At 42.8% G+C, this 14,857-nt stretch overlaps 1 protein-coding gene across 6 annotated transcripts in view; it reads left to right on the top strand.

Annotated features, from left to right (window-relative positions):
* Col14a1 (collagen type XIV alpha 1 chain) overlaps positions 1 to 14,857 on the top strand; it is a 201,637-nt gene that overhangs the window by 162,610 nt on the left and 24,170 nt on the right. For all 6 annotated transcript variants that reach the window (XM_076555764.1, XM_006982385.3, XM_076555765.1 and 3 more), the window contains exons 41-42: positions 7,051 to 7,104; positions 7,548 to 7,619. In XM_076555764.1, coding sequence (XP_076411879.1) covers positions 7,051 to 7,104; positions 7,548 to 7,619 — 126 coding nt within the window. The remainder of the gene's footprint in view (positions 1 to 7,050; positions 7,105 to 7,547; positions 7,620 to 14,857) is intronic.

The raw sequence follows: 14,857 nt of genomic DNA, 5'->3' as shown, positions 1-14,857 counted from the left end.
TATACAAGGTCTATTGTATGCACAATTCAGTTCTTTGGCACAATATTGCTGATGTGTTATTTTTTAATTATCTCAAGCTGTAAGTATAAGATATTAAAAATCTATATAATTACATTTTTCTAAATTGCATTACATATTATATTAAATAGTGTATATGTGTACATTTATCAATACACAGACATATACTATGCATACACACATAATTTTAATGTGTGGGTGCTACTGAAAACTCTCCAATGAGACCTAGCATGGTACCATGTGTAAGGACTGGTCTTTAATCTCTACCCCAAGCCAGTGTTTGCATAGCCTGTAGCTTTTGGCCGCTTGGCTTTTGTGTCTGGTAGTTACTAGTAATCCTTTGCGGCAAGTAGCAGCCTTATTTCTAGTGGCCAGCACTAGTCTTGGCAATCCAGAACCAGAGCACAGGATTGAAATAATGTATCACAGGGTTGTCTAGCCCTCGCTTCTTGACAACTAACTCATTAAATCCAGGTGGCTCACAGATCCCACTTGAGCAATCAAGAGACCTTAACAATCACCCATATTACAGAATCTTACACTTATGTTGGTGATCTGCCATTGCAGACTTCAGGAAAGCGATGCAAGTATCACTAGTGAGTCAGTAGGTCTGAAAGATGTTTCTGAGAGATTCATAAACACATATACCTTAGAGTCTGACTTTAACATCAGCTATAAATCTAGGTGTGGGTAGGTGTGTTTCATCCTACAGGTACTGCAGGCTCTGGCCTAGAAACTATAAACCTATTAGACATCTACATTTGCTCTAATGTATGCAAAAGAAAAGTATAATGGAAATGCATAAATATCCAATGAGTTGCCTGCAATGTTTATGCAAAAGTGCATTTAATGTTCATTGGAATATTAGTGACGATGAAAGTAAATTGTAAATTACATTTTTTTGTTGCTGACAAATCAAAGCCAATCATAACTCAGTAATTTACTCATAGCCAAATATTTCCCAAATAAATTACAAAAATCTTTTTAAGTTTTTAATAGCAAGAATTATTTGAATGTGGGCTGTGGGTGTGTATTAGTATTTTGTGGTAGTCATATCAAAAAGGCAAAAATACTTGAAGCTATGTCAACAAACATGTCTGTTTATGGATGGCTGACTTCACATACTTTAAAAAATACATCTTATAAAGAGTACACATTTTTCAAAATTTCATTTCACCGAGTTTCTTGCTTTCCTGAGATAGAGAGGTGAGAAAGGGGGCCTGAGTTCTGTCCTAGTAAGAAAGAATGAATAGATTTTCTCAGTGTGGGCTACATCTGGGAATATAGTGGTACCTAGACAGGGAAACTGATGCACTGAGTATATCTGTTGATTTTGAAGGTACTGTAACAGAATTTAAGGCTAGATACTTTATAAAAACAGATTTATTGTGTCATGGATCTCAAGGCTTGGAAATCCAAGATCTAGAGGATCACATTTCATGAGGCCTTCTTGCCTGAGGCATAACATGGCAGAAGTCACTGAACAGTGAACAGGAGTGATAGAGAAAGAGTGACTCATTGTTATCACAAGACTACTTCCATAATGACCATGTGTATCATTCACACTAGCAGACCTCCCATGACCTAACTATCCTGATAGGTCCTACCTTTCAATAGGGCTGTGAAGGGAATTTTGTTTCTAAGACCTGTGTTTTGGGGACACATTCAAACCAGAGCAAGGTCCAACCATTTTGAGTTTGTTGGCCTAGATGTTTGCTCTTCTGTAAATGCTGCTCTTTGTCCCTTTGAGCCAGGGTCAGTGGCTTGTTCTGCATGTCCCCTTGGAACTCCTTTGTGTATTAGCATAGATGCCGCTGATATCATTCAATTATTTGATAATTCACAAAACTTTGAACTTATTCTCTCTGTTGACAATCTAAACCTCGTAGAATGTCTAGCACATCATAACTGTGCAAGTATTTTTAAATGTGTGGTAAGTTGGAAGCTTACCAAAAACAAAACTATTGTAGAGATAAATTTACTGGTGATGATTATATATTTTTAATTATGAAATCAAAATTGTGAATACTTTTTATTTTCTATCTAGGACTAAGAAGATGTTTGAGGAAATGCCTTTGACTTTGTCTCTAATATGATAAGGCTAACATTCTTTCATCTCATATGTAAAATTTAATGGGGGTGGTGATGGAAATAGGAAATTCACAGGAGCCTTAAGAATGAATGGTCAATTGTTCATTTGTTCAAATGTTGTAGTCCATGAAAGAAAATGTCAGACTGAAATCCACTGTGACTACCTCTTGGCCTTAAGTCTAAGATTCTAACATCAGATATAAAATCCGCTGTATTGGGTATTATGGATACTCTGGCCAGATCCGCTTCACCTGGCAAATGTGCTACATCCCATAGCTGCCCAAAGTTGTTCATTTCCCTAGAAATTTATCCTTGGAAATGGCATGTTAGCCCCTGGGCCATAGTTGACTAATATGGGTATGTAAAAATCTTAGCCTGGGTTGACTCTGATGTGTACCTCACACTCCAGAGCTCCCCCATTGGCTCAGACAGACCAAACTTAAGATGACCTACTTTTCTACCTGTCCCCCCTGTTCTACTTCCCTCTCTCCCCGACTTTTCAGATTTTCCCCAAGGTCGATTTAGGAAGAAATCAGCCACACACAGATGCAGGTCTACTTCTAAGAAACTGCCCCCAAGAACTTGGTGAAATGGAATTTTGGCTTCTGAAGTTAGACGAGTCCATATCTGAGAATGATAAGGACTGGAAAGGCAGCTCAGTCATTGGATGACTGAGCATGTGCAAAGCCCTGAGTTGACCCCCAGCACCATAAAAAAAAAAAAAAAAGAAAAAAAGAAAAAAGAAAAACCAGACTATGAAGGAATGACACTAGCATTTCCTTCTACCCTATATGTTGCCAGACTCAGAGTAACTCCTATTAACATTTACTTGTTGAATGAACATGAGCAGAGCACTTTTGGAAGTATTTATCAGTGGCTGTTCTGTGCATCAGAAAGGTATAAGCAATATGACACCAAACAGCATATACCTCACTTCTAACAATGCCCAGAAGAAGAAGACTTCTAATTCAAACAGAGACAGGCTTATTCAAAAGGAGAGTTGAACCATGACATATTTTCTAAGAGGGAAACAACATAAAATTGCATTATTCCCCCAGAAGATTGGCAGGAAATAATGCATTTACATCCAGCTCAGCTCCTCACCACAGGGAGAGAATGTGAAAAAGCCACACACAGATGCAGGTCTACTTCTGAGAAACTGCCCCCTAAACATAGGACTCAGTTACGCCTGCCCCTGAACATGTTGTCTAGGCATAGAACGTGAAGCTGACAAGCATCTTTCTCACTCACTGCGTACCCAGCTAAGCCCCTGAGTAAGAACCACGTTTCAATGTGTTCTCTCCCAGATGGAGCCTGTTGTGTTCATAAATCAGGCAAATGCAAACTCGTGTCAGCAGGGAGCAGAACACAGGCAGACCACTGCTTTTTCACACTCTCTCTCTGTGGTGAGAAGCTAAGCCGGGTGTAAATGCATTATTTCCTGCCAATCTTCTGGGGGAATAATGCAATTTTATGTTGTTTCCCTCTTAGAAAATATGTCATGGCTCAACTCTCCTTTTGAATAAGCCTGTCTCTGTTTGAATTAGAAGTCTTCTTCTTCTGGGCATTGTTAGAGCTGAGGCTGGGAAGGTTCTCGCAGCAAGGCGCATGTTCTGGCCCAGGCTGTTTCTCCTTTTTGTAGAAGACATTGCAGGCAGGAACTAAGAGGAATCCTTTAAAAAAATGTTTTCATATGTGCCCAGAGTCCACCTTGGCCCTATGAAAATTTCATCTAAGAAAAAAAGTATGTATTTTCAAATTCTCTTTAACATTTTACTTTTTACTGAGAACTTCACATATCCAAACAACGTGTTTTGTGTTTTTATTTTATTTTATTTTTATTTTTTGGTTTTTTTGAGACAGGGTTTCTCTGCATAGCATTGCGCCTTTCCTGGAGCTCACTTGGTGGCCCAAGCTGGCCTCGAACTCACAGAGATCCGCCTGCCTCTGCCTCCCGAGTGCTGGGATTAAAGGCATGTGCTACCACGGCGTGTGTTTTGTGTTTTGATCAAATCTCTCCCCTTTGCCCCTCCAGTTCCTCTACATCCCCTACAGTTTTTCTCTTCCAACTTCATGACCTCCCTCTGTTCTCTGCCCCCCCCCCCCCCCCCCCCCCCCGCTGGGTACCCTTAACTGTTGCTTTTTGTGAATGGCATGGAGGACGGGTAGCCTCTCAGGGGTTACATCCCTGAGGAAATGTACTCTCCCTGCCCAGGCAGCCATCTCAGTTAGGGGCGGGACTTCATAAGCCCCTCCCCCATCCATGCTGTTATTCCAGCTCCAGGAGGTCTGGTGATATCCTCTGGCCCTCCAAGGGCACTGCCACACAGATCTTGCGCGCGTGTGAACACACACACACACACACACACACACACACACACACGCACGCACGCATGCATGCACGTGCACATTCACATAAATAAAATTAAAATAAAAAATATATTTTAACTTTTTTACATGAAGATTTTTTTTTTCTGTCCTTTCTTATATTCAAGCTTTCTCACTTATGAAATGAGGCTATTGGGTTGCAAGGCCATACTTATCTCTCACCTATTCTGATTTATGTATGTCCTTTTCCCAGGAAATGCTGCATTTAAAACCCATTTAAGGTAATTCATTCATGACAAGGCCTCATTGGGCAACCATGTATCTAAGACTGGTCTCATACTTTCTTTTTCTTTTTTTTTCTTTTTTGTTTTTTCGAGACAGGGTTTCTCTGCATAGCTTTGCGCCTTTCCTGGAGCTCACTTGGTAGCCTAGGCAGGCCTCAAACTCACAGAGATCCGCCTGCCTCTGCCTTCCGAGTGCTGGGATTAAAGGCGTGCGCCGCCGCTGCCGCCGCCGCCGCCGCCACCACCACCCGGCTTGGTCTCACATTTTCATGCAGTCTTCCTGCCTCTCCTCCTGAGTACTGAGAGAGGCAGGAACGATATCACATGCTGCTAAAATAAGTTATTTGTTACCCCTATATCACAATGAGTTTTTGTTGTTTACTATCAGATCCAATGAAGGGGTGTGTGTGTGTGTGTGTGTGTGTGTGTGTGTGTGTGTGTGTGTGTAAAACTTGTCTGTGTCAGGACTTACCCTTAGAGCTTTCCCAGACTTTTCCCCCAAAACAAAACCTCACCATATAGCCCAGGCTAGCCTCAAACTCATAATGCCCTCTAAGTGCAGAGATTGTAGATGCAGACGATCATGCCCAGTTCTAACAATTTTTCACTAAAGTGAAAAACCAGAAATATTATAAAATGACAACAAGAATACCATATGTATCAGTCTTGGATAGTGGCCATAATGACCCTAATGTATAAGTGGCCTTATACAGTGCAGCACAATAAAATAAATAATGACTATTTCTTGTCCACAACCCAGAGCAACCAGCAAGGGTAGGTGGAGGAGCAGAAGGAGTCTTTGCCTCACATAATCATTTCATAGTCTTTATGCCTTGGAGGACTCATTAACATTCAGCCTCTAAAGTTCCAAAGTTGTGGTAGGGGAGGGGCTAGAAAGTGGAGGATCACTCGCAGGAAATGTTCATGAGCCAAGGCTGGAACTGGCCCCCTTTCCTGGCCAGTACTCAGGCAGGAGGCTCCAACTGGATTGTGAGGAAGGAGGCTGCAAAATGAAGCCAAGCCATGTGCCAGGCAGAAAAGGGAAAATAGAAATAGAGGTGAGCCTTCACCTCGCTGGCCGCCTTCTGTGCGAAGACTCATTGGCATGGTGCGGGTTGAGAGCATGCTGAAAGGGCCTGGGTTGAGAGCATGCTGAAAGGGCCTGGGTTGAGAGCATGCTGAAAGGGCCTGGGTTGAGAGCATGCTGAAAGGGCCTGGCTCACCTACGGATCTCCTACATGCTCGCCCTACGCCGTTTCTTTGTGGCCGACTGGACTCCCTCTTCACACCGATCCACAGCAGTATTTGGTACTTTGTGGTGGGAGAGGTGATGCTGAAGAAGATTCCTTGTGCTGATAAGACAGATGCTTGTGAGCTAGGCGAGGGGGAGGACAGCCTACTGCAGCAGTGGTGGGAACTGTCAGGGCGTTGTGGGATACGGTGGCTTGGGCTGGGACTGAGGGTTCCATATAAAAATCTCATGGTGAAAAGTTTATTTGTCCCCGAAGCAGAAGGTGATATTTTGAAAACTTTTATGAACTTATAAAATTTAGATTGAAGATTCCCTCTCATGCCAACTGTATCAGAAAGGCCAGCATTCACAGCTGTGCTGAGTAAGCCATCCCAACTAGTTGTTACATATTTTTTACACGCATAAAAATATCACACATACACTTATCCAGTGTCTTGGAGGGAGGATTTTTCAAGGGATTTCATTTGTTTTTGGGGGGACTGTTTTAGTTTTTTTTGTTTGTTTGTTTTGTACACTTAAGACCTGGAATGGGAAGCCAGTATGTACCCAGTGATGAGCCTGCTACACTCAGCGAAACTTCCCCAGATCAAAACTGTCACCACAGCGGGCTGTCCTGCTCACATTCTCCTCCAATCTGCTTCTCAAGAGCTAAGAATTGCAAAAAATTGCACTTCTCTTACTGCAATATAGACTCCCTATAGGGGATACTCCTCACCCAAGATTTGTGGGTCCCAAAAGACACTAATCCACTTTTTCGGTCTGGACATTAATTAAAAAGAATTGAACTTATTTATTTGTTAGGTTTAGTCTAATAAACTTTCTGAAAACAAGTTCCTATTTTCGTTTGTAAGTGGCATTTCTCACACCTACAATCCTTGCACTTGGGGCACTTCTTGGGGCCAACAGACACAAAACACCTGCCAAGAGCAAGTCCCACGAGAGTCTCACAGCAGCGCATCCTTGGTAGTCCAGAGCAGGTGGCGGGATTTGCGCCTTAGATGCTGAAAGGAATTGGATGAGCCTCTTCTGAAAGCCATGTAGCAAACACTTGGGTGACACGCCATTTCTTTTCCTCAGGGATTTCCTGGAAAGGACGGTTCCGCTGGTCCTCCAGGGCCACCTGGTCCAATCGTGAGTATTTCTAGAAACTTCTGAGAGCCATTCTGCTTTAAAGTATTATTTTCTTTGTAGAGATTTTCTTCTGCTGGGTTTTCTATTTCTATTTTCTATTTCTAGCTGCTATTCTTTGCTATTGCGTAACAATAGTTGGTCTGTTGGTACAGACCTGTAACACCCTTTAAAAATGACAAATCCAGAGGGTTTGATTCACTGAGTCAGTTTCTGTAAGATCCTCTGCATTCATGTAGTTGTTATTATCGGTAAATAAGACTAATCCTGTGAAAATTTCAAAACAGCTTTATAGTTGGTCATTGGGCACAGGAATGAGCAATGACTCTTGAAACATCATTGGGGATGGAAGCTCTTGAGGCATGCATTATTATCCTTGCTCAAGGCTGTGATCCATCATATATATGAATCTTCACCTCAGTCCTATTTCTTATTTCTATTTTTAGGGCATTCCTGGAGCCCCTGGTGTCCCAGGGATCACAGGCAGCATGGGACCACAAGGATCCTTGGGGCCACCTGTGAGTACTCAGTGATAGCTGCTCAGGATCTATGTCCTGTCATCATTTATATGTCTGAATTTACCAGCATCCCCGTGGATCAGAAATGCTTATTCAGATGCCAAGCAGGGTGACACACAACTTTAATCCCAGCACTTAGGAGACAGAGGCAGGCAGATCTCAGTGAGGCTAAGCCAGTCTGGTCTACCCTACCATAGCAAGTTCCAGGATATCAAGGGCTGCATAGAGAGACTCTGCCTCAAAAAATTATATCAAAAATGTTTATTCAGGATTGGACTTTACAGGATTCCATGAATGACAGTGGACGGGGTTTTAAGATCAGGTTGTCCATATGCCACGGTAAAGGTGAAATGGTCCCTACTGGAATAGCCAGCCTTGTTGATGCTCAAATGTGTCCCCATGGCTTGCTCTGGATTTGCCTAAGTGAGCTCAGCACCACCCGGCAAGGTTGGGGGCAACAGCTAAGTGTCAATCAAGCTGGACTTGCAGGAAGGGAAAATACAAAATTGGAGAAATTCAAAGTTTTAATGAAAACGGGAATATATTTTTATACCTTACACTCCATCAGAAAGCACATGCACACATAAGCAAACAGCGTGCGTTTTTCCCTGTTTCCTTTTTTTTTTTTTTTTGCATTCCTAATCTATTCACTGGCATCTAAATGTGACCAGTGGGAGAGGGTAAGGAACCGAGGGATGCAATGCCACTCTCACCAAAGCCATACTTCATGTCTGTGACTTGCAGGATGCTCACTGTAGGCTTAGATATCAGCACTCTGACAGCATCTGTGCTAGACTGAGCCACCAGTAAGCTCAAGGAGGTGCACTGTTGAAAAGTCTATCCTGCTGCAAACCTGCGGCGTGTGATGTGTGATGGAAGGGTGCAGAGGCGGGTATGAATTAGAATTCTACAGCTGCCTAAAAAATTACCACTGCCTCAGTGGCTTAGCGCAGTACACCGCTATCATCCTACAGTTCTGCAGGATGGAAGGCTGCTGCTGATCTCACTGGGTTAATGGCAAGGTTCTGCGTCAACCTTAGGGATTCCTGGGGGTTTCCCTGGCGCCAGGTTTCTCTCCAACCCCAAAATGCGTCCCCCCATCAAGACATCACTTTTTTGGTTACTCTCCCCTACGGTCCCGAACCAACGCACCTCACGCACCTCCGCACCCAGCCTGCCCAACCGCTCTCTCAAGTTCCGATCCCTTCATCCCCCCACGCTGCTGCCCCCAGTTTACCCAGGAGATCTCATCTATTTCCCTTTCAAGGGGAGGAGCTTGGTCCTACCTCAACCTGACTGTGTCTTTCTTTGTTCTAACCCTGGGAGGCTTGCCCCTTTCTGAGTGGAGACAGAGGAAGTGTGGATGGGGAGGGGGGTAGATGGGAAGTGGGGGCAACGAGAGAGGAGGAGAGAGGGGAAACTGCAGTTGGTTTGTAAAATAAATGAAAAAAAAGTTATTTAAATAAAATTAAAAGAAAAAAAGAAAGAAAAGAAAAGACCAAGGTTCCGGAATTTCCTTTCTGGAGGCTCTTGGGAAGAATCTAGTTCCTTGACTTTTCTAGCTTCTAAGTGTTGGCCACATGCCTTGGTTTGTGGCCGCTTCCATCTTCAGTTCCAGTAATGTGCCTTCTTTTGGTCCCATTTTCCATGGCTGTGTCTCTTCCATAGGTGGGAAAGATTTTTTTCTTTAAGGACCTCCCTCCCTAGATAATTCCCAAGTCCTTAACTAAATTCTCTTTGCAAAATCCCTTTGGCTTCACAAAGTGACACACTCACACTTTCTGGGATAAGACTTGGACATGTAGGGAAAGTGGGGAGCCTTTTCCACTTGTCATAGGGAAAAGGCACAACAGAATACTGGGGCAGATTAGAAAGGACACTGTGGTGCACACGACACATACCTAGGTGTACCTGGGACGTGCCCAGAAAAATGAACATGGGGTTCAGCAAACACATGTGGGATGCACATCCTCATAAACTATCATTAGTAGTTACTTTACAAAGCTATGTACTTAACCTAACCACCTTCTCATTGTGCCAAACACTCTTGACTCTCCTGCTTTCAAATCAACTTAGTATTGGGTCACAGAAGAAAACTGAATGACTTTGTCTTCAGACATATATCAAAAAGACATTGCCACATTTGATCCTGTGTGTGGAAACACACACACACACACACACACACACACACACACACACACACACACACACACAGGAGTTCTTACAAGTAAGCACACAGACTGTTTGTTTCTCTTTCCTCTCTCTCTCTCCCTCCCTCTCTCTTCCTGTCAGTCTTATCTACTCATCTACTCATCCATTCCATAGCAGATAGCCTTAGAAACCTTCTGCTACGAAGTTTCAGTCTGTTTCTCAAGATGTGGTGTAAGGGACTGGAATCCCAGAATTCATCATTGAGACTTAGGGCGCAAAGGCCTGTGGTCAAAGAAGTCTCAGAGGTAGTGCATGCTCCATGCAGCAGAACCCTGGCAGCACTTCAGGCATCAAAGACATTGCAGCATCCCAAATACAGTAAGAAAACAGGAGGAAGTTACTTTACCGTGGTTGCATACACTAAGCAAATCTATGTGTGTGTAGGAGGAGAAGCAGGCCTTTTTCCTGCTGACATCTCCCAGAATTAATTTTTTTTTGCCCAGGCTATGAAAATATAAGCCATGGTTGGTCCTGAGCTAAGAGGGGTGGGATGAAAAAGGATAGAAGAAGGAGGCACTAAGGTCTCTGGAGAATTTAAATGGGGTAGAGAGGGCCAGAGTAAGGCTAGAATGTATTGGTCAGGACCATACTTTTTCACTTACCCGCCTTGCCTAGTGTGCATCTGGGACATACTAATAGATCACTTCATGTTAGTTTTATCATCCATCAGCAGAGGATCGCGTTTAGTGGCAGCGAGAGAGGCCTCATGCCATGGACACTTTTATCAGAAGTAGAAATCGGTCTGTAGCTGCTGGGTAGGGATGCAACAGTCAGCTCGTCTATTTCCCCATCCAAAGCAAGTTGTTCTCTGCACTAGAGTCCAATATTTTCCCTGTGTCCAGGCTGCCAGCTCCCACATGCCTGCTGGCTGCCGGGCTGGTATGATTATTAAAGCAGGCTCCATGTGGTGCTGTTAAGGCCTTGATTGATTTCCCATAGATAACTGTCTAGGAAAATGAGGGAACCGAGAAGGACAGACTGTGCCGCAGAAAATGGCTCTGTGTTTCCTACAGTTGATGCCAGCAATGCTTACTCTCCTGCAGTCTAGCTTCTGCACCGACTCTTCCAGGCAGATGAGCATGGCTGTTGCCAAGCTTCTAATTCCTCCCTAGGCGGTGGCTTAAATGTAGTACCTCCCTGCCATGGGTCACATGCATAATGAAGCTCGTGAGGGGGCTTCTTGCTGCTGAGGCCAGTAGGTAAGCCCATTATTTAAAGAGCCCTGTATAAAATGTCCAAATTCCCCGTGTCTAGGTGGGGCTCTGGCACAAACCAGCTTCTCTATAGGAGCCACAAATTGAACTAAATCTTTTAGCTTATATCTTAGGTAAGTCCCCCACCCACCCACCCACCCACCATCTCAGACAGTCAGCTGTATCTTCTGGCTCCTGATGTCTGGAGATTTTATTGTTGTGCTCATATACCACTTTATCATCTGAGACATAGCGTACTTTCTACATATTTGTAAGAAGGGAAGGAGAAAGAGAGGAAAAGAGAAAAGGATAAGGTGGGGATGGAGGTAGGAAAAGAGACAACCAGGTATTCAGGTACTGGGGAGGGGGCACTGCTGTTCAGGGAGACTAAGTTACTGTTACTGGTGCGAGGTCAGGTCATTGAAGATCTGTGAAGCCTGATGAGGGTTGGATTTGTATAATAGGCTTCTTCAACATGTGGGACTTGGACCGTGAGATCATTCTCTCCCTTTCAGCCCCAAACTTCTGTGAATCTATGAATGTAGCTACTGTGGTTCTTTACATTTCAAGGGTTCCTAAAGTTAAAGGAAAAATTCACGACTTTTTCCTGCCTCCATCTACAGGGGCTATGTGTTTTCCCTCAAAGCATACTTTGGTGGAGTTATGGGCCTTCATGTGCTCAGGAATTTTTATTTTGTGTTTTTGTTTTGCTTTGCAAAAATCAAAGGGAATATGTCAGAGAAGTTGGAATCCAAAATAATTACTTGCTGTACTAATATTTCACTGAAAAGATCTTTCATTGAGTCTGCATTGAGACTGCGTAGCTGTGCCTTTTAACTACTTAATAACAAGCATCATGAGACCGAGTTTAGGGAGTTTCAGACCTAATTAAACACATCCATCTCTTTAGACCAGAAAGTGCCAATAGCTAAATGCTGTCTATTTCCCTCACTAATCAAGTTTGCTCTCTAATTCCTTTCCCTAAATATGAAATATTTTCAAATGTGCTAATAGAACAAATGGCAACAAAGGACATGGGGAAAGCCATGTTGGTGTCGAAATCAAACTGTTCAAGACAAAATCATTTTTTTTTAAATGCAAGACCTCACTGTGGAGCCAGGTTGGGCTTGAACTCAGTGCGATACTTCTGCCTCGACACTATGTAACACTATTGATTACAAATGTGTGAGTGACCGCGCCTGGATCACGATCAATTTTTTAAATGGCTCAAGTTAGGACTTCATTCTGCATTCCTAAAACGAAGTGTGTCGGGAGGGGAGTGGTATGCCTGCTTGCTTTTGTTTGTATTGGGAAAAATGTTTTCTTAATTGGAATTGAGGATTCTGGATCATGGTTGTTGTGAGCAGCATCCTCTTCTAGCCAAGCAACAGAGAGGACCGGGTCCAGAAGTCCACAAGCTGACCTCAGGTTCCAGCTCTTCTATGTCCCTTATTGTGTGATCTTGGGCAAATGGGAGTTGAACTCTCCGTGTGTGATCTTCCTAATCTGTAAACTGGGACTGTAGCTTGCAGTTGTTACAAGGACTGCATGAATTAAATCTTATAGAAATATTTATTATAGGGATAAAAAGAGCTACCTTACAAACCTTTGGAAAGGCTAACTGAGAGAATATATAAGAAGTACCCAGAACAGTGGCTGGTAAAAGTAGCCCAAATATTCATTATTAAAATTTATAATTCTGAATATATTAAAATGTCAGGGTTTTTCTCTTTCTTTCTTCCTTCCTTCCTTTCTTCCTTCCTTCCTTCCTTCCTTTCTTCCTTCCTTCCTTCCTTCCTTCCTTTCTTTTTTACTGCTGGTTTTTTATTTGTATCTAATGCCCCCATTTTTTTTTTACCCAATGGTGTCATAAGTATCTCTTGTCTCTATTAGGAGCTGTCACTGGACACTGCCTTCTCTGGGGTTTTGTGCTCTTGAAATCAGGGGTGACAGGTGCTAAGGGAAGAAGGAATAGCTTATGAATTTATTTACAAAATGAATTTAGGCTGTTACACAGACACAAAGAGAAAAAATGAATGTGTGTGTGTGTGTGTGTGTGTGTGTGTGTGAGAGAGAGAGAGAGAGAGAGAGAGAGAGAGAGAGAGAGAGAGAGAGAGAGAGAGAGGAGGCAGAGGAAAGGAGGGTGGGAGGGAGAGAGACAATTGCATACATTTTATTTTTGCAAACAAGTTTTTCTTGTGGAAGTTGGGTATTTTTAAACAGAACTGACACTTTCTCTAAGCCTCTAACAATGCACTGTAGTGTGTCTTAAGTATTTTTCTTCTGTCTCTTTCCTATTCAGGCTGTTGAGGCAAAGTGTAGATTGGCTAGTAATGCAGACTTGAAATGAAACCTAACCACTCAATCATCTAGTTAACACATATGTGTGAGTGCCTGCCATGTCCCAGGCACTCTCTGGAGATGGGCATATGGAAATCCCTTAGCTAGATGCAGACCCAGCCTTGTGGAGCTCACATGCCAAGCAGGAGCTGCTTTCTTTCTGGAATCTGGGATCCTCTTACAAGCTCTTTGGCCACTTATTTCCAAATCATCAGCATGCCCTTAGATTCTAAGCTATGGGTCTTCTACTCTCGAGAATCCCTTCATTGAAGGCCCTGCCTTATGAAGAAATGCAGAGACTTTAAATGGATTAAAGAGCCAAAGACTTGCATTTTCCCCAAAATATTTGTTCTTCTTAAAACTTTTTATTTATTTAATTTTATTAGGGTTTTTTTTTTTTTTGAGAATTTCATATGTGTTTTGATCATATTTCCCTCCTCCTCCAACTCTTCCCGGATCCACTCTCGCTTTCCTACCCACCCAACTTTGTGTCTTTAAAAACAATAAACCCATCAATTTGCATCACCCATATATGGTTAGATATGGGGCCTTCTGCTGGAGTGCAGCCAACTTACCAGAGGCTACACTTTTAAAGAAAATTGACTCTTTCTCTCTCAGGAGCTAGCCGCTGCCAATAGCTCCTTGGCTAGGGATGTGACTTTGTGCCCACCTACCTTCCTCTTTTTATTTAAAAAGATATTTTAAGATGTGTGTGTGTGTGTGTGTGTGTGTGTGTGTGTGTGTGTGTGTGTGTGTGTGTTTTGAATACATTAGGAATGGCACAAATGGAAAAGAGACGAAAAAATAGTGGGTTGCTGCCACCTACTTAGGAGGGGTCCCTGTTGTTTCCCTTCCCCTGCCCACCCCAACTATGACTGTATGTGTGTAGCTGGAAATCAACCCGGGAAGAAGTCTTTCTGCTGCCAACATCTACACACACTGTGCGTCATGGTGTTCTCTTTCCCTGGGCCCTATGAAGTAAACGGAGAATTTTGAGCTTGGGTAACTAACAAATCAGAGTTTGGACTCTACACTGCATTTGTTTTGAGACCTGATGAGATTGAAGAAACAAGAGGAAACAATTTGACAATGTGGCATATTCCATTCATGGATTCTGTTCACCCACCTAGGAGTAATTATGGAAATGTTGCATCCATATTGCCTGTGAGTTGACACAGAAATATGACAGCCTTCTGAGGACACCTGTTTCCCATTATAAGCATAATTTCATTACAGAAACACTGAAAACATTGTATTTTTTTTCAGTAAATATTTTACAGTAATAGTAAGGTTTCTTATTGTCAAAAGTAGCCAAGCTGTGGTTTTAAATAAGAATTCAGCTGAGAAAGCAGGCACACATGAGCTCTGATGTTGTAGAGACTCTTGCTATCATTGGAGAGGAAGCAGGCTGAGGCTGTGGGGTTTCATAGATCTCATCAATTCCTTTAACTGCTAGATTAAGAGGAGTTCTTTGCCTTTCTTATAGAAAGAAAC

The sequence above is a fragment of the Peromyscus maniculatus genome, chromosome 20 (genome assembly GCF_049852395.1).
Source record: "Peromyscus maniculatus bairdii isolate BWxNUB_F1_BW_parent chromosome 20, HU_Pman_BW_mat_3.1, whole genome shotgun sequence".
NCBI classification, from domain to species: domain Eukaryota; kingdom Metazoa; phylum Chordata; class Mammalia; order Rodentia; family Cricetidae; genus Peromyscus; species Peromyscus maniculatus.
This window is presented reverse-complemented; position numbering and strand designations above follow the sequence as displayed.